Source organism: Podarcis pityusensis (genome assembly GCF_964106645.2).
Source record: "Podarcis pityusensis genome assembly, chromosome: 2".
NCBI classification, from domain to species: Eukaryota; Metazoa; Chordata; class Lepidosauria; order Squamata; family Lacertidae; genus Podarcis; species Podarcis pityusensis.
The window spans coordinates 78,219,794-78,238,604 of record NC_138029.1 but is presented as its reverse complement, the minus strand read 5'-3'; the positions used below and the strand labels follow the sequence as shown (position 1 = coordinate 78,238,604).

General features: G+C 39.4%; 1 protein-coding gene across 7 annotated transcripts in view; it reads right to left on the bottom strand.

Moving 5' to 3' along the window:
* The window catches only part of ATP2B2 (ATPase plasma membrane Ca2+ transporting 2), a 379,035-nt gene that overhangs the window by 23,812 nt on the left and 336,412 nt on the right, over positions 1-18,811 (bottom strand). For all 7 annotated transcript variants that reach the window (XM_080994177.1, XM_080994174.1, XM_080994173.1 and 4 more), the window contains 6 exons: positions 17,338-17,444; positions 16,565-16,756; positions 11,193-11,406; positions 7,453-7,664; positions 3,425-3,532; positions 495-677 (listed from right to left, as the gene is read on the bottom strand). In XM_080994177.1, coding sequence (XP_080850303.1) covers positions 495-677; positions 3,425-3,532; positions 7,453-7,664; positions 11,193-11,406; positions 16,565-16,756; positions 17,338-17,444 — 1,016 coding nt within the window. The remainder of the gene's footprint in view (positions 1-494; positions 678-3,424; positions 3,533-7,452; positions 7,665-11,192; positions 11,407-16,564; positions 16,757-17,337; positions 17,445-18,811) is intronic.

The window sequence follows — 18,811 nt, the reverse complement described above, 5'->3', positions numbered from 1 at the left end:
GCCAAAAACACAGAGGGAAAATAAACTACAAAAGCTTTGAATACACCCACAGAAACACTAGAACAAACACAGGGACAGAGGCATACCATTCACACACTCATCCAACACTCAAGACTCACATTTCTAAACAATTAAACCAGGCCAGAAAAGCACAAGCAAGTTATAGGTCTGCTCCAGGCAAGGCAGGAAAAGGGAGTGATGTTTTCCTGCCTCCAAGCAACAGGGTTGCAGCCCACTTGATGTTGTCCTATTCAATAATACACAGAAGCTTTGATTCACCTGTGGAGGTCCACATCTCAGCACTGTGAAATCCTCCAAATATTCAGTGGTTTGAATATGCAAAGCATTCCCTGTCACAGAAATACAACAACAGTTCCTGCTCATATCAGAGCTACATAGAGCTTTGCAATATGGACTAAGGGTATATAATTATTTTGTCTAAATGTAAAGCAGCTTTGGGGAGAATATATCCCCAACCTTGTAGCACAACATACCTGGGTCTGGATTCTATTGAGCCCTCGGAACCAGAGGATTTGCCCACGCCGAAGTTCTCTTTCTGCGTGGTCAATTTCTTCTACATCTTCATTCATCTCCTCTTCGGGCGCCTCTTCTTTTAATGTAAGACCTCCTGCCTCCTTTAAAAATTTTAGCCTACTCGTTGGGATAGTTGCAATGACCTGAAAGTAAGTTTTAGAATTATGCCATTGAGCACTGTTTGTAGAGAGTATGTGAAGATCTTGTCTGTATTAGACAAACTACAAGTTTAATTGAGGACAAACAAAATATATATTGTCATTTGCCAAGGAATTCACATCAGCCCAAAGATCTTTGATGGATGAAGTACCACTCTACATCTTATGAAGCAATCTCAACAGGCAGGGAAGGAGCAGGTCCTGGGTCTACTGCCTCATCAGTAGTCCCAGGTGAACTGCAGGGGGGGCAGGCAGATAGGGGCTTTGTCTTGAGGGCTCTCCAGCATAGCCTCACCCCTCTTTCCTTCTACGTGCTCATCCTCAGGTGTCTCCTCCTCCTCCTGGTCTGAATCAAAGAGCTCAGAGGGAAACAGGACATGGGTATTTTGTATGAAATTTGTCTGGATTTTTTTTTTTTAATTAAAAATTGCAGTTTAATATGGAAACAGGATGGAACAAACCTGAATGAAAACTTGCAAAACTGGCATGGACTGGAAACAGAACTATAGAACCTTCATTCCAACCCAACTAATACGAGCCAATGGAAACTGCTCATGGCATTAGGCACTCATTCCCCTACCAGCTTTTTGGCTAGGCACAGGAGAGTCTAGAAATCTCTATGCAGAGACCTGGAGGGGTGTATAGACAGAGAAACTTTTACAGATGATCTGTCCATGAAGAAGAAGAAGAGTAGAAGAGTTTGGATTTTATATCCCGCTTTATCACTACCCTAAGGAGTCTCAAAGCGGCTCACATTCTCCTTTGTCTTCCTCCCCCACAACAAACACTCTGTGAGGTGAGTGGGGCTGAGAGACTTCAGAGAAGTGTGACTGGCCCAAGGTCACCCAGCAGCTGCATGTGGAGGAGCGGAGACGCGAACCCGGTTCCCCAGATTACGAGACTACTGCTCTTAACCACTACACCACACTGGCTCTCAAGATGTAGCTGGCATTACATCCTTATCTCATCACTTTTTCTTGGATGGTAAAACATTGGAAGAGGGAGAAATCAAATATTATTATCCACAGAAGTGGTTCTCTGAGTTGTAATGTATAACATGCCAGTGAACATTCAGCCTGAACAGGCTGTTTTGTGGGCACATGTGCTGAAGTTCTTTAAAATAAATTAGGGCTCCAGGAAATTGTGCAATCACTGTGCTGACCCACAGGGCACATCTGAAAGAAGGCCTTGGGGCATGGGAAATATGCCATCCTTGACCCTGTGTGGCCAAGCCCCCATGTCCTGCCCTCAGGGATCTGGTTGACCTCTGTGGGGAAGAGGGAGCTGGTGTAGAGAAGCCTTTGGCCTGATCCAGCAGGTCTCCTACGTTTTCAAACTTTCCAGCATGACTGCGATTCTCAATACTGGTTTCAAAGAGTAAGAGGAAAACTGCAACCATAATTTCAAGGGGGAGGGGAATTCAAAAGTGTAAGTACCTTACAAGTCACCTTGTAAGTGTGAGTTTTAGAAATATGAATTCCATTGAAAATAATGGACTTCTGCATTTGAATTCTGGCTCATTTGCTTTAAAGTGTTTTGTCTTTACTGTACATGTTCTAATTACAGGGTGAACTTTCTTGGAACTCATGTCCCTGTCAGCCTTTTCTGGTGAGGACATTTTAGGATACAGTTTAACAGCGGATAATATATGAAAGATATTAGGAAATGTTAGCTTTCCAGCACAGTTGCAAGTTTTATTCAGTATGTTAATTGTCATTTGGAAGTATTTGGGCAGAAAAGCAGCCTGGAAATAGTAATATAAATGAAGCAACTAACCTTGATTGAAATTCAGAAAATTTGAATTTCTGCCAAAACAGGGTTTTCTTACTGTTTGCTGTAGGTGATGAAAGTCCTGGGCCATTCAAGAGCCAAGGTTTTGTGGTTATTAGACTATTAGGCTTAAACTGTGGCGACATACTTCCTGATTATGTAGTTTACTGTGGGCCTGACACACACTATCAACCTCTCCTACCTCACAGGGTTGCTGTGAGGACAAAATGGGAGGAGTCTGTGTATGCTGCCCAAGCATATTTGTGGAAGGGTGGGATGAAATAATAAAATAAAATAAGGGTCCATCAACCATAGGCAGCAATGTGAATCTCACAACCACAAAGGGATTCAGAGTGCGGCCTTCATTTATATTTCAAACCCTAGAAGAATGTGAAGCATTTACATGCTTTACTGAATTTCATTTGACGTCAGTGACAATTACATTTTTTTTTAAAAATACTAGACAAGTCATTTGCAACACCCACCTTTAATATATGAATAAAATTGTTTACACCACAATCCTTCTGCATGTGTCCTCAGATGTAAGCACCACTGTCTTCAGTGGGATCAGGGCCATCTTACCCATAGGCGCTAGGGGTGGGGGCACCGGGCTCTCAGGAGCGCCAGGCCAAGAGTCCGGGGCCCAAGAGTTGAGTCTGGGGAAGAGCCCACCCATTGGTTGAAGCGCTGCGGCGGGCTCTTCTGCTGCGGGTAGCTCTGCGCTGCGAGTTTGGGGGTGACCGAGCCAGTGAGATGCTGAGGTGGCTGGCCAGCTCCACCCTCCTGCGCACCTGGGACTGGGCAACCTGGGGGGTGGGGTGCCGGGCAGATCTTTGCATCCTGGCACTGCATATGCTTAAGACAGCCCTGAGTGGGATCCCCAAGTAAGTGTAGATAGGATTGCAGCCTTACTATAAAATGTGTGATTTCCTTTGTAATTATATAAAATAAGTAGTCCTTACCTGACCCCATACAAGTTCACCTAATCCAATAAACACACACCACATCCACTGGTCAAGCTCCAAAGGGGAACAGCTAAAAGGTTTACCACCAAACTGTACAATTACTATCTGCAAAGGGAAAGCAGAAAGAAAAATAAAAGGTGCAATTACTAATCAAAGAAGGGGGGAAAGGACAGAGAGATACAAGTTTTTTGTTCTGATGCTTTTCTACAAGCTTTCTTTCCAGGTGTGAATGCTATCATTAATTATTTTACTCTCTGCTCCTTGCAAGAGGGTGACAGACGAAATATGAGTCATGAACAAATGAAACTGCCCACATATACAGGAGGGCCCTGCACGTCAGGTAAAGTTAGTCATGACTAAGACCCATTTAAAGCATCAGTGCAAGTTAGTCACAACTAATTTAAACTCCCAGAGATGCTGATGAGACTTCATCATGACTAAATTTTGCTGGATTGAGGCTAAAATGTACCTATCATCATTTTCATATATACTCTACAACTATGTGTATAACTGCTGAGGGATCTTGTCAGAATAAGTGCTATATAAAGCCCAACCATATTTACCTATTATAGCTTTTGAACATACTCCAACTATTACTAATGATAATTTATTTTCTTTAGACAGCATAAGAACTGCTATTCTGCGCTGAACACACAAATCAAATAATAGACATGGCTCAGAAAATTGAAAGCACATGCTATAAGGGCAAAATATTGATACTGGGAGATAATGGAGATTGATAAAGTTGTAAAGTGAGGATTTGGGAAGGAGAACAGGAAAGGTGGTGCAGACTTGTGAGAGTTGTCGACATGCAGAGGGCTGGGAGGCCAGCTGGCAAGCCCCAGCTCGGACGTCTCCTTCCATTGGCCCGTGCTCCAATGTAAATCAGTGACCTGGACTTGAGAAGCCAGGGCACGCTATTAGCAGAGTGTACTGTGCACACAGAATAGGCGTGAGGTTTGTGAAGTCATACTACGGCTACAGATTTATTAATCATAAATCAGAACAAAGAAACATGTCATCTCTCTCTCATGTCGTCTCAGAGATTACAGCAAAAGCAAAAGCTATACACAGGAAGTTCCCAGCATACTGTGCTGGAATGTAAACAGACATGTGACACACAACAATTCCACATGCCTGTTCCTTAAGGTGGAATGGAAATGTCAACAAGAGTATGTACAGTGATTCAATAAATTCTTTGCAGAATAAACAAGTTTGGGGAAGTTGTTCTTGACATGGAGAGTAACATGGGAAAGGGAAATGGGAGAAAAACATAAAAGTGGTTGATCAGCCTATGAAAAAGAAGAAGGGACAGGAAAATCAGCACTTAAGCTTGTTCAGATAACGGTTAAGCAAAAAGTTGCGAGGGAAGAGTAGAAAGGTGGAGAGAGCCTTAAATGAAAGGCCCAAAACTTTGATGTTCAGCAAATGTGACAGTGCCCTAATACATAGACTTAGGTAGATGATGGCATATTCAAAGCAATTAGGCTGATTCATTTTATGGAGAGATTCTGGATTGACTACTGCAGACACAGACTATCAGAACAGATATCACCAAGGAAGAATAATATGGATGATGGTATTCAATATAATGGTAGAAGAAAAGGTCACAAGAACAAACAGTGAGCAGAGTAGAAAAGTATGAATGATAACACAGCAAAGGATGAATTAGAAATATTGAATGGGAATAAGAAGAGAAAAATATGAGGGAAGTCCAGAGGAAAGAAAGTAAAGGAGATGGTATGATCAACAGTATGAAGACTCAGCAGAGAAGTGAAGAAGGAGCACGATGACAAAGAGGCCTCACAAAATCGTAGGAAGAATATTTTAAAACCCGATAACCTTCAGTGGAGTGAAAAGAGCAAAATCTAGCCTGGAAGGGGTGAAGAACAGGAGAATAAATAGCCAAGAAAGCAACTTCTTATTACAAGGGAAAGGAGAGCATGAGAGGATAGGTGGAGCTGGTCAATCTTCTTGAACAAATTAGCAAATGATTTTTTTGATAAGAAAGAGCAGAGGATAGACGGCAGAAGGGATAGAGCTATTTCACAGAAGCTAACTCAGGTTTACCACTGAGTATACTCCCAGAATGGCACCACTTCACTTTGCTAGTAGAGGGAATCTAATGTCAAGAAGGTGGCAGCAAAATAAATGAATGCAGGTTTAAAAGTAAAATGTTCCCAAGGAAGCAATGAACTGTGGGGTAAAGGGGAGTTTCAGTCAGCAGGGAGGCTTGCAGCAGTTTCTCATATGAAGGTGTGGGAACAGCACCTGGGACAAAGCTCTCAAAGTGTCCCAAGCACACCAGCCTAAGAGAAAATTGGGAAGGACAGCTGACCTCACATCACAGATGGACCAGCGGACACCTGGAGAAAAGGCAAATGGCTCTGCATTGGTAACACTAACTCTACTCTCCATAGACAGCTCTGTGGGAACTCTATCCTGGCTCCCACATCAGCTGCTGGTCAACTTCAGAGACCTGTGAACCATTCCTTATTGTGCTAATATGCAAACTTCTTTCTGGGATTGCAAGATCAGGTTACAGGTGTAGCTTGGTCCCTGCACACAGAAAACTACACATCATGGGAAAGAGCTGTAGCCTATTTGTCAGCCCAACATTAAACAGAGTTTTTATTTTTTTAATTGCAAGTGGGAGGGAACTGGGAAAACTGAGCTCCTCAACTGAATTTCAAAAACATTCATGTTGGAAGAACCAACATAGTTTGAATATTCCCACCAATCAGCTGCCTAGGGAGACCGAAACGGAAAGTGCCATGCCTGTTGCCGCCAGCGCCACCTCTCAGCCTGCCCTGCCCCCTCTGCTGCAGGCAGAGAAGCAGCACCCACATTTGGAACCAATTCCAGGTGAGATCTCACCCAATTTATACCTAACATGCCCAAATTGCATGAGCTATTGTGTGTTTGTGAGATTCCGTGTGATTTCAGCAGATACTGGCACCCCTTGTGGACCACCAGTGGGGTGCTCATGGGCTGCTGCTCCAGTTTGCCCAATGGCTGAGCCAGCCCCACTGCTACCATACAAAATATAACACTGAGCCTGAAGCTCCCCAAGGGGGGGGGGAGGAATCTCATATATGTTCTGTGATCGTTGTAACAGCAGCACTGCTTCACCAGTGTTCTAACTTCTGTTCATATTTACCTACCTAAAGTAGTTGTGACATGTTAAGTAGTTTTATTCAATATTCTCGCAAATGTTATTAATTGCTTGTTACATTTCATTCAGGTACATGCTAAGTTTCAATTGAGTTCATCTCCAGGGTCATCCCCCCCACCCCAGTCACAGCCTATCAAAACAGTTCAGCTTCCAATCCTCCTTACTCTTGTGGCAGGCAGAATCACTCCACTGACCTACGCTCGTATTTAATCCAAGGCAGGCTATTTCAGAAATACTGCTTTTGCTATCACAAGGCAGCAGAGTATCCAAGACTGGCTGTTAAATTTAAAGTGTAAGATATTTCAAAAAGATTGTGAAGAAGCATTTTCTCTACCAAATGAAGTCTGTCATCATGAGATTTATTATATTTCAAGATTACTTATTAATATACTTTGTATTGTGCTGTCTCAAAAATAACCAGACACATTTTAGTACTGCTAGGCCAATGACAAGAATTTCAAAAGGAATATAATATATTCCAGCTCCTTTGCTTCTTCTCATCTTCCTTCACATAATACGGCTCTTGGATTTTAGAAGGGGAAGAAGAGCAAAATGAATATATCTCCATAATATAAACACATGAAAGGAAAAGACATAACAGATGAAGCCTTGAAACAGAAAGCAATAAATAGGTTGCAGGATAAAAATAAGGGAGGATTGAACTGAGACAATCAGGAAAGAAACAACAGGAGAAAAATCATAACATCTATCTTAATGGTGGATAAATCAGCAGTTTATTTATACCTAACATGCCTTTGGATTTTCAAAGAATCTCGTGAGAAGAGGGTGAAGAGTTTACAGTGGAACGTGCAAACAATATTTTGCTGCGTTAACACTGTATAATGATTACCTGCACAACAAATGTGCCCAGTACAATAGTGCAAAATATAGGGTTTCTAAAGATGCCATCAAAAACATTCCTTTCACCATGGATTTTGCGTGCGTTGATTTCATTGAACAGCTGCATCATAACAAAGGTATTGAAGATGATAGTGTAGTGCTCAGAAGGCGGAGAGTGGAGTGGTGCATTCCTGCCACTGTCAATCTTGAACATTTTTTCACCTGATTATAAGGAGGAAACAAAAAAAATAAATGAACAAAATCTTTAAAAAAATTGTGGACAGTTCAGTGTACCATAGAACAATCACATCACCATGTCAGCAAGATAGCAGTCATAATAGCAGCAATGACAACAACAAAAGCAGTAAATAACCAGTCATGAAGTTTTTTATTTCTATTTGCTACTGAAGTCTGCTGAGGGTCCAAGACCTCCAAGGCTGAATATTTAGAAATGCCATCTGTTTCACACACAGAGCCAGATAGACATTCAGAGTTGAGGGGTCTCATCGGATGAATGAAATGCTGGTGTTCAAAGAAGGACTTAAATTTATTAGGTACTGGGGAACATTATGGAGCAAGCCAAGACTGTGCAAATGAGACAGGCTCCCCCCTGAACTGCAATGGAACCAAACTGCCAGTGATTTATATCAAAAAGCTTGCAAAACAGCTTTTAAACTCAATTCTGGAGGAAAGCTGAAAGGAATTGGGGAGCATCCAGTTCAAGATGATTCATTGCTCAGGAATTAAGTTGTAAATGTTCCAGATCATCTAAATGGGAATAGAATAGAACTTGGCAATAGAATACAGAAGAACATGACATCTGTTTAAAGATACTGAAGGTTCACAGGGGGAAATGTGCACAGAAAGGTCACCTGGAAAGGAATAAATGCATAGGTATTTATATGCTAATACTAGAAGCCTTCAAGCCAGAATTGGGGAGCTAGAGTGCTAATAAGATAATAACTATAATAGCCATGTTTGAATCCTGCTAGCATGAAGCAAAGCAGTATGATAAAGTAATCTCTGTATATAAACTCCATAGAAAAAACAAGCAAAGGAATATTATGTATGGTGTTGCAAGTGAGATAAAATGATTCTAATAAACTCCTCCATGGAACTCACAGAAATGAAAATACTAGGACCAAAAGTCCTGGAATTCAAGACATAATATTTATCATCCATTCAAACCAAAACACCGAGAATGACATTGAGATGGAGAAATAAATCAGAGAGACTTAAGCTACTCTCACATTGACTGGATAAATGCATATTCAAGTCCTGACAACAAGGCAAAACTTCTTGATGCAGTAAGTGAGTATGTCTTGAAATAATCAGCAATAAAACCATTTGGAAGGGAAGCAATACTGAGAGGTGTTCAGAACCTGATGTGACTGTTGATGAAGTAATTTGGAACAGTTACTTCTGTGCTACAAAAGTTAACATACACTGAAGGGGATAGTTACCTAGACTATGCAACAGGGACGCTTTAAAAGAGGAAACTTTTCAAAATGAAGGAATTCATTGAAAGGAAGTTGAAAGGGAGAACCAAAAGGGTCAATTCCCTCCAGGATGTTTGGAGGTGATTTAAAATTACAATAATAGAATCTCAGCTGGAATTTATACCACAGTCCAGGATAGTTCAGGAAAGTACCAACAAATCCAAGAAGATGTCAATGTGGTTTATGAGCAGAAGCAAAAGAGCCATATAAGGCAAGAATAACAAGTAGAAGTGTTGCCCAAATGAAGAGAACAAGAAGCACAAACTCTGACAAAATAAATGTAAGCTGATGATAAAACAATTGAAAAAAGAATCTGAGGAGCAGATTGCTAAAACCATTAAGATCAACAATAAAAAATACATACATTAGAAGCACTATAGCATTCAGCTGAATTTAGCAATGAAATGATTGCTAAATGATAATATTGCAAAGAAGCTTTACTGTGAAAAGTATTAGACTGAGGTCCACATCCGGATCACTATTTTTTGGGTAGCACCTGACTATTAACTAGATGAAATGTTATTTATTAAAATTAAACAAAACAAAAGCATTTATTAATTTTAGCTTAAAAATTAATACAAGGAAAGAACTGGATAACAGTTCATAAAATTATGCATGATGCGCAGATAATGCTAAAAGGCAAACTGCAGGGTACACTAAACATGGATTTGAATCATGGTATTGGGATCCTCTTCTTCAATTTTTATTCATTTATTTATGATCAGCAGCCACAGTGAAATTATATGAATCAGACCACAACCTGGAGAGGATTAACCCTTTCACCTTGAATATTTCCTCTCTTTCCTCATGCTCTTATTCACTCCCTAAGCTGCTATTTGCTGCTCTTAGTGGGTAAAGAGAGGGCTTGTTGGGAATGAATTTTCAGAAAAGAAAAAAAAAAGTATGGGGGAAAGGATTAATTATTTCCCTCTGCACCATGGTTCTGATCTAGAGCACCCCCTTCCTATTTGCTATTAGTTTAAAAAAGGTAGAGAAACTCAATCATGGGCTTCAATGAAATATTTAGTGACACATGTAGTTTGACCCTAAAACCTGAGGAATGAAATTAACAGGCAGAAAGTTTAAGAAATACAATGGGAAGTATTGCATCCAATGCTAGTCCTACTCAGAGTAGACCCATTAAAGTTAATAGACATTCCTAACTTAAGTTCATTTCAGTTAATTTCAAACTGAGTGAATTGGATCCAAGTTGATTGAATACAATCCATAATTTATAGAATTTACTGCTACAACTACGGAAAACCCCCCAACACACTGAGAGTATAGATTTGCTAGGGCTGCCATACGTCCATGACAACCATCGATTTGCTCATCCCACATTTTATATTTCCAGTAGTATATTTCCGGTATATTTCCAGGACATAATGCACAAGAATATTTGTGGTGGCTCAGGTCCTACTTGGACGGTCGTTCCTAGAGTGTTACTTGGGGAGTATTCTTAAGCATTGTCGGCAACAGACGTCCTTCCCACCCACCCTAATGTTTGGCAATTCCTGAAGGAAACCAGCATGAGCACAAGACTTTGCTATGGAATTATATGGTTGCCATATTCAGGGTCAGGGAGGAATTTCCCTGCAGAAAATTGGGCCTGTCTGGATATCTTGCCTATCTCATAGCAATAGCCACAGTTTGTTGGCAAAACAAACAAACAAAAAAAGGCATTGGGTTGGGTCAGTCTGGCAGAGGGGCTGAGTCAGAACCACACCTCCATCTCTTCCGTTGAAGTATCAGGGTATTGAAGTATCAGGAAGTATCAAGTGTCCAGGGGGAAGACTTCCGTCTGAATGCCCAGACAGGGGCTGCCATAACCCCCCCCCCCAGGCATACTGGATGGATTGCCCAGAATTGGTGCATGTCATTGGGTGATCCTAAACCCAGGAATAATTATAAACCTGATGGAATAATCTTCCAGCAAATAGATTGGTTGATTCAGGATACACACCCAATGCCTATGCCAGAACATACTGACATCTATAATCAATAAAGTTGCGGCCAATTTGATCCCAAAATATTGTCTTCGATGAGGTGAAGTCCTACCACATGTATACAAGCCACGAGAGTAGCTCTATGGATTGGATCGCTGAGCTAGTCTGCGTTCTTGGCAACATGTTGTGTCACATCTACAGATCAAAAAAGGCATGGAAAGCATGTCTGAAACCCAAAGCAATACAATTCTGTAGTTCTACCACAGTTTGTTAAAGTTAGCAATAAAAAGGCTAGATAATCTTACCAACAAAAAGGAGGGTAAAAATGAGAGTGAGCTGGTACACAGCATGGCCCAAAATGTTCTTCATCATAGTACGGGAGATAAGAGGCTTGTTTCGGCCATATGGTTTCCTTAGGAGCAACGACTCTGTAGGAGGTTCCGTAGCCAGAGCAAGAGAGGCAAAGGTGTCCATAATGAGATTGACCCATAGCATCTGAACAGCTTTTAAAGGAGAGTCCTTAAGAGAGAAATGATAGAGGGAAATGTCAGTATCTTTGCCATGTCAGTATATGTACTTGTTGCTCTTAAATATTTCTGCAAAACCTTTCCTTGCAAGAAGGTCATAACTACCGGTATTCTAATTTCATTTTTGTATTCTCCCAACAACTCTGTGAGATGGATTTGGCTGAGAAAGTCAAATTTTAGCAGTGAGCAGGTGTTTGAATCTTGGCCTCCAGCATCCAAAGCCCATTTTCCAAACGTTCTGTACAGACATAACCCTTATTGTACAATTGCAAGAGAAAATAAGGACTAATTTAAATGATAAACCCTTAAAATAGATATGAATAAAATACACACACACACACATGCAAACATTTCAGCAAGTGAAGTGTGAAAATCCTTCAACAATGGTGGAGTAATAGAGCCAGTAACCTTTCAGGAAGCACCATTTGAGTTATTTTACTTTTAGAAATTAATGGTAAGTCAAGATGTCACATCAGTCTGGTCAAGGATTACATGGTTTGTTAGGTATTTGTTTCCAAGACTACATAAACAACCACTAGAAGGAGCTATCTGCTCACCGAATCTAGTAGGGATATGCTTGGAGCCAAATCAGGCTTTGAAATTGCCCGTTAAAAACAAATAAACGAATTCAGATCCCCAAACCAAAATAAATTACTATTAAATAGGCTTTCTTAAATTATCTTTTGGATAATGGTTCCTTCTCAGCATCCTTCCTCACTAGAAAACTATGGATAAAGTGGCATTATAAACTCTAGTGAGGAAGAACATGTGATTTTATTTTTTAGATTAATTGACATGCTTAATTCATGTTTCTCTGAAACCTAAAACAGACTATTCTATAATGTGTTTTTTAAATTTTAAAAAAGTGAAAATTAATTTGGTTTGTGAAAAATGCATAAAAATCAATCACAATATTCAATATAATCGGATAAAGTGCCTTACAGCACTATCCTATGCATGTCTATTCAAATGCGATCATAAGGCACTATCTGACTAGTAAGTATTTATAGAATTGCAGCTGTAGAGATCAACTGTAACAATAGCCATCACTTTTAGAGTGCCTAGGAATTAACTATCTTAAAGCAATGTGCAGCTTGTTGTATTAATACTAGGCAAGAGGTCCAGTTCTGAGCTCGTCCCACTACAATGTATTTTCTGCTGCCTAGTTTTGCCCTACTAGCCAGAACAAAATGCTTCTGTAACTGCACTAGGGCAAACTATGCCATTGTTCTTCCACACTGATGTGTACGAGCTGAGCATCCCTGTGATAGCTTGCTCTGGTCACCAGAAGCAATAAATTCATTGTGCTAACTAAAAAAACTCAGAATTATGCTTGTAGCAGTAATACAGAAGCATTTTTTTGTGATGGAGCATCTGCCTAAAAGCAACACCATAACCTTATCTGAGAAACAATGCAATTTTATGATATAATGGTTATAATTTCATAAGATTTCTGTGCCGTAGATAAGTATTTGAAAAATGAAAGCTGAGATATCTGAAGAGATTATCAATTGCCTAAATAAGCTTGGAGGTCTCTATATATGCCCTGCAAGCCATTTGCCCCTCCCCTGATTGGCAAAAGGCCAAACTCATTTACTCCTTCAGTGAGCAACTTGACATGCATACAATCTTTCAAAGAGATCATATGTGCACCGAGGGGGAAAAAATCCTCTTTTTACAAATGGTGTGAAATTAAAGTGCCTGTCCCTGCATCCTGCTCTCCTATCATCTGAAGCTATATTTGTTGCTATAAAAAGGTCTCTGTTGTGCAAGTGTCAGCAGAAACCCAAGGGAACTCCAGTGTATAATGAAAAGCAAATTTCTCACTTTGATCCATCCTCTCAATTACACATGTGCAATTGGCAGCCATCACTTTTGGCAGCAGCTCATTCTCACCATTTCACAGTGCCAATCATTCCATGTTGCTAAGGTGCCTCTAATAATTATCTATCATCTACTGCGCTGCACAGTTCAGTCAAGTGTAAAAGCTTATTCTAAACCCCAGCCTAAGCATTAAACACACATTAATTTTGGCACTTGGTGGAATGAAATTTCCACTGCAGCTCTTTCTTATTTCTGATTAATTCTTTGCAAGCTAAGGGAAATGTGCATCTGAGCTCGGGTTTAGAATAATTTTAAAGATGAGTCATTCAGCTACATTGCACAAGATTTTTTTTAAAAAATATGATTTTATGCATTTCAAAGGCAGAAGCAAATGGAAATTAAAACAATTATGTGGACTTTGAATTTTTGTGGAAATGTGTTTAAGAAGTGATCCACCTAAAACAACATTTATTTCACTGGTTCTTTTCTTTGTAACCTTGGAAGGCATTAGCAAGGATCTAAATAAAAAAAGGGGAAGTTTTTGTAAAAAGATCCCAGATGTTTTACATGAAACACAAATCTGTACATCACAACTCATCATGAAATCACCCCTACATGTTTCATCACCCCTACATGTTTCATGTTGGACATATCAGGAACATTATTGTTATTTTTAAACATTCATTTATTCATTCATTCATTCATTTATATATCTTCCATATCAAAACTTTCAAGGACCATAACAACAAAGGTATGAAATTGCAAATTAAAACACATAACAGTAGGGGTTATGCACACTTAGCTAAAAATATAATTACAGTAGTAGTATAGCCACACAGAAGTGTATATATTTATAATAGTTCTTTGTATTCTACCATTTTAAATATCTTTGCAAAGTTTATTTTAGATTTTAGCTGCACAAAGAAAACCACAACCATTCTGTGACAGTCAATTTTTAATTTTCAATAAATGAATGAACGACGCACAACTATCAAGAAAAGTGTAACTCTCCTACACACAAAGCAGCAAAAGGTAATTGTGGTATGTTAACTACCCTACTGGTTTTTCCAATAAATAGATGGATGCTCTTCCTCAGAAGCACTTCCCAGACTCACAGAGAAAGGGCAAAGCTTCATAAACAAGTGATTGATTAGAAATAGGTTGAACAGAACTCTCTTTTCTGCCCATCCTGATAAGTTCCTAGCTTGCAAAGTAAATATTCCAGAGCCCTAGGGAGGAGAGTTGTCTGGGTGCATATATGGGAGGAATGCATCATCCTCCCATTTGTAGTAATGAGTGATGCACTGAGGTGCACATGCAGTCATGATTAGGGGAAAAGGAAAGAGGGCTCCATTGAGCTCCATGCTGATCCCTGCCACTGCATTCTTAGCTGCACTCATGGAGGGAAGAATTGTGTTAAAGTTTCTTAAATACTTAAAACATTTTATCAATATGCCTTAGAATTTTCAAAAGGGCAGAGGCAAGGACATGCAATCCTCTGATTTCTTTTTAATATTTCTATCCCAAGTTCTAATTAAAATGAAATGCACAAGAGGCAAACAAATTTGTTATTATATACTCCATGGTTCACTGTGCTTTCCTGATTCCACATCTCTCTTTTGTATAGGAAAAAGAAATACTAAAGAGTGGCAAAGTGACATGAGCAGTCCTCCCTCCCCTTGCTCTGACCATCCCTGCTACAGTGAACAGCAACAGCTTGAGTTTTCACTGCTCAGAGGAACCACAGGTCTGCAATTGAGCCCAAGATCCATGAAGAAATAAATAGTTATAACCTTTGAACACCTTGAAAAATTTAGAAGAGTAATTTGGGAGGAGTTTCACCTTTGTGGCATCTAATAGAGACAGCCTCGGGTTTCACTTGGCCATATCATGATGACAAGGTAAACTTATTCTTTGCCGTATACCTATGACTTATTCATGATTTTGCTCACTGAGGCTGAATTTTCCTGTTGTACCAGAGTGAACAGTATGTGCCATGTGTATATCTGCACTGTATTCACAGAGGTGCCACACTCTGTTTAATATCACCCTTCCATATTTGATTGTCTCTCTATCTATATATCTCTATATATGAAGTGCTATTTTTCCTATAAAAAGAGGTGTCGGAACTCACCATGAACTCCTCCCTTGTTCTCTTGTAATGGCAATGGCGCCCACCCAAGAGATGCTAGAACTGAATTCCGGTGAGTTCCAGCCGAAAAATAGCCCTGTATATATTACTTTTAAAAAACCATGTTGCCGTATTTCCTTAGAATTCTTATAATGTAGAAAATATGTTCAATGGGCACATGAGAACAAATAATATAAACAACTGGTGTTTTGTGATTGCTATTTTACTCACTTTTGGTGAAATAAGCAGATATGAGCACACCTTTGTACCTCTAGATTATAAGGTGCTGACGTGTTTGTTATTTTTTTTGGGGGGGGGATATTAAAGTAACTGGGTGCACTAGCAGTTCCAAAAGAGCACTGATATGTGGTTTCAACAGAAAACATAATGTTTGCTGCCTGTGAGGTACAAACTGTTCTGGACCTGGGTCCATGTTCTTAGTCCCAACAAGCAGTCAACATGGGTTACTGCCTGCCAGTAGCACAACATATAAAATTGCTGTATAAGGGTGCTTGTATGAACTTGGGTAAGAGTTCTCATGTATGACTTCATTTAAGCCATTTGTTTCTCTAAGACAGGATCAGATTTGAGTAAATGCAGTCTGGATAAATGAATGGAGTAGAATTGGGTAGAATCCATAACAGCTTACTGAATGCAGTGACTGCATCATCATTTGAAATGGAATTCCCTTTATTTACTTATATTTAATTGTTTTCAATTAACTACATTTTTAGGCTGCCCAGTGGCAAAAAAAGTTCCCTGGCAAGCTTATAATAAATGTTAAGAACTTCAAATACACCGATAAAATCATAAGACCACCACAGAATTAAACTGGCACAAAATACCGGTAGGTTTCCAGCAAAACTCTTAGTAACTTTGGAAATTCAACAAGATCTTAAAACTTCAATAAATATACGTAATCACTAAAAGTTTTTTAAGATTACTATAGTTAAACCTGGGGAAATGAAAAGATATGTACATGGTGCCAAAAAATAAACAAACAATGAAGGCACAAGGCGAGGCGAGCCTTTGTGGGGACAATATTGCATGACCATGGTGCCATCACTGAAAAGGCCCTCTTCCAAGAAGCAACCTGCAACATTCTCTTTGGCAAGGCCTCCAGACAAGTGTCTCAGATGAAGATCTTAAGATCTGGGTAGGTATACTTTAGTCATTTACTTTAATTCAACCTTACCTGGGTAATGCAAGCTCCAGTGAAAGCAACGATCACGGCCACCACATTTACTGTGAGCTGGAACTGCAGGAACTTGGAAATACTGTCATAGACATTACGACCCCACATTACAGCTTTCACAATGCTACTAAAGTTATCGTCGGTCAGGATAATATCTGAGGCTTCCTTTGCGACATCAGTTCCTGCAATACCCTGAAAATGTAGAAGACATATTAAGAATAACTTACTAGAATGAGAAACAGTGTTTCAATAAGGAATAGCACTTTCAGAAGAGAGGTAACTTAAATTGGCTGTTAATAAATAAAACGAGCCAGGAGCCAAAGAACCATTAAACTGGTTAGCCTAGTCAAAACTTTAGGAGACTTTAGACTTGTTTTCCTCAACAGCAGTTTCTATGCTGGATAGATATTGAACCAATTTGGAAATGTTTTCAATAGCAGTTCATAAAATGGCAAATCTAAAATTCAGTTAGATCTCAATACAGGAATTTGACATCACACTGTCAATGGGCATACTTAAGACAATCAATTCAGCTGAAGTAACAGCAATACATCAACTGACTGAGATTGCCTACTCCCAGGGAAATGATGGCACCAAAGCAGCAGCAGATTGGGTGTGAACAGTCTCATAAAATGGTGAATATATTTATCATTAGAGGGAGTTTCAGGGAATATTTTACCCCACCCCACTACTGAATGCACTACTTCAACCCCAAAATTGAAACTATTGAATATTCTGGGCATTCCTAAAAAGGAGCATGTTCTTAAATGTACCATTGCAAAGCCAACATCAGCTTTCTTAAGTGCCGGTCCATCATTAGTTCCATCACCAGTCACTGCTACAACCTGCCTCTGCTCCACTTGAGTGCTGTCAATAATACCTGTAAAATATTGCAATGAATTTTAAGAAACTGTGTGGTTGCATGAAAGTATGGTGGATTAAAAAAAATTATAGTCTGATGCTGTAATCTGCATGTTCATATGGGAAGAAGCATATTCACAGGTGGACAAACTTTTTACAATCCTTTAAAATTTTGTACATCAATTCACATGTTCCAGCATACCAATCTACTTGATTAAACTACATCATTCCTCTCATATAGCATCCTTTTCACACACAGCTCAGTGTGCTACCCTCTTTCTTCTTTCTCTTCCCTTATTAAGCGTTGTCTTCTCAATTCACCTTTGCTCTCTTTTCTTTCCCAGCTTCTAAGAACTGATGGCACTTATAGAACCCACTGCTGAAGCTAAATCTCATTTCTAGGGCACATACATTGCTATTGTGAGGGCAGAAGTAGTTTTCCAGAGTTATTATTTATATTGAATTGGAAACCTTTTTCAGCTGGAGCACCACATTCCCTTGTGGGCAACCTTCCAGGGTGACATGCCAGTGGCAGGCAGGTCTAGAGGCAAGCATAGGTGGAGCAATGACTGTAAATTTACATTTGTATAGTAGGCCAGTTTCTATACATGCTCACACATCATTTTCTATCTTCCATCTAGGCATGCAAGAGGCATTATCAGAGCTCGCCTCTAGCCACCAGACCTGAAGGCCCATCCCCCTCAGTTTATATACATGAAAAGCCATTGTATAACAAATGGCTGAATAAATTATTACAATTACAGAACAATGAAGGTTATATGAAAAAATGTTATTTTTTATTTTTATTTTTTTTAAAAAACCAAACAGTCCAGTCCTTAAACTCTGAGTATTAATAGGTTTCAAATGCCTCACACCACCAGCATGATTTCACAAAATGTTATGATGATGGTGTAACAAGCATTCAGAGAAAGGTGTTCATTCCTGAGGTGCTCATATCTACCACTTGTGCTTAACATTTATTGAGGGATCCATTAAGCACTCCAATGATCCAGATAATACAAAGTTCATAAAAACCTAACTGCTATTTATATGCGAACATTTAGTTGGAGGCTATATTGAGGTCAAAACTCATACAGATTTATTAGGATTTTGAGGGTGTTCAAACAAATTACAAATGTATCCATCTAACAGCAAATACTAAACACTGCTTTAAACATACTTTTGAGCCAAGATACCATTTTCAATATTTAATTAATTAAATATGGTAAGCAGACCATTTTACTCCTCAAAGAGGAATGAAAAGTTAACACCATTAATGATGAATGAAGGAGACCTTATATTATGCTAAATGTGGTGCCCCTCTGGCAACTGTGTATCATTAAATGTTCAATATATAAGAAGGGTTGCTTTGTATCTTATATTTTT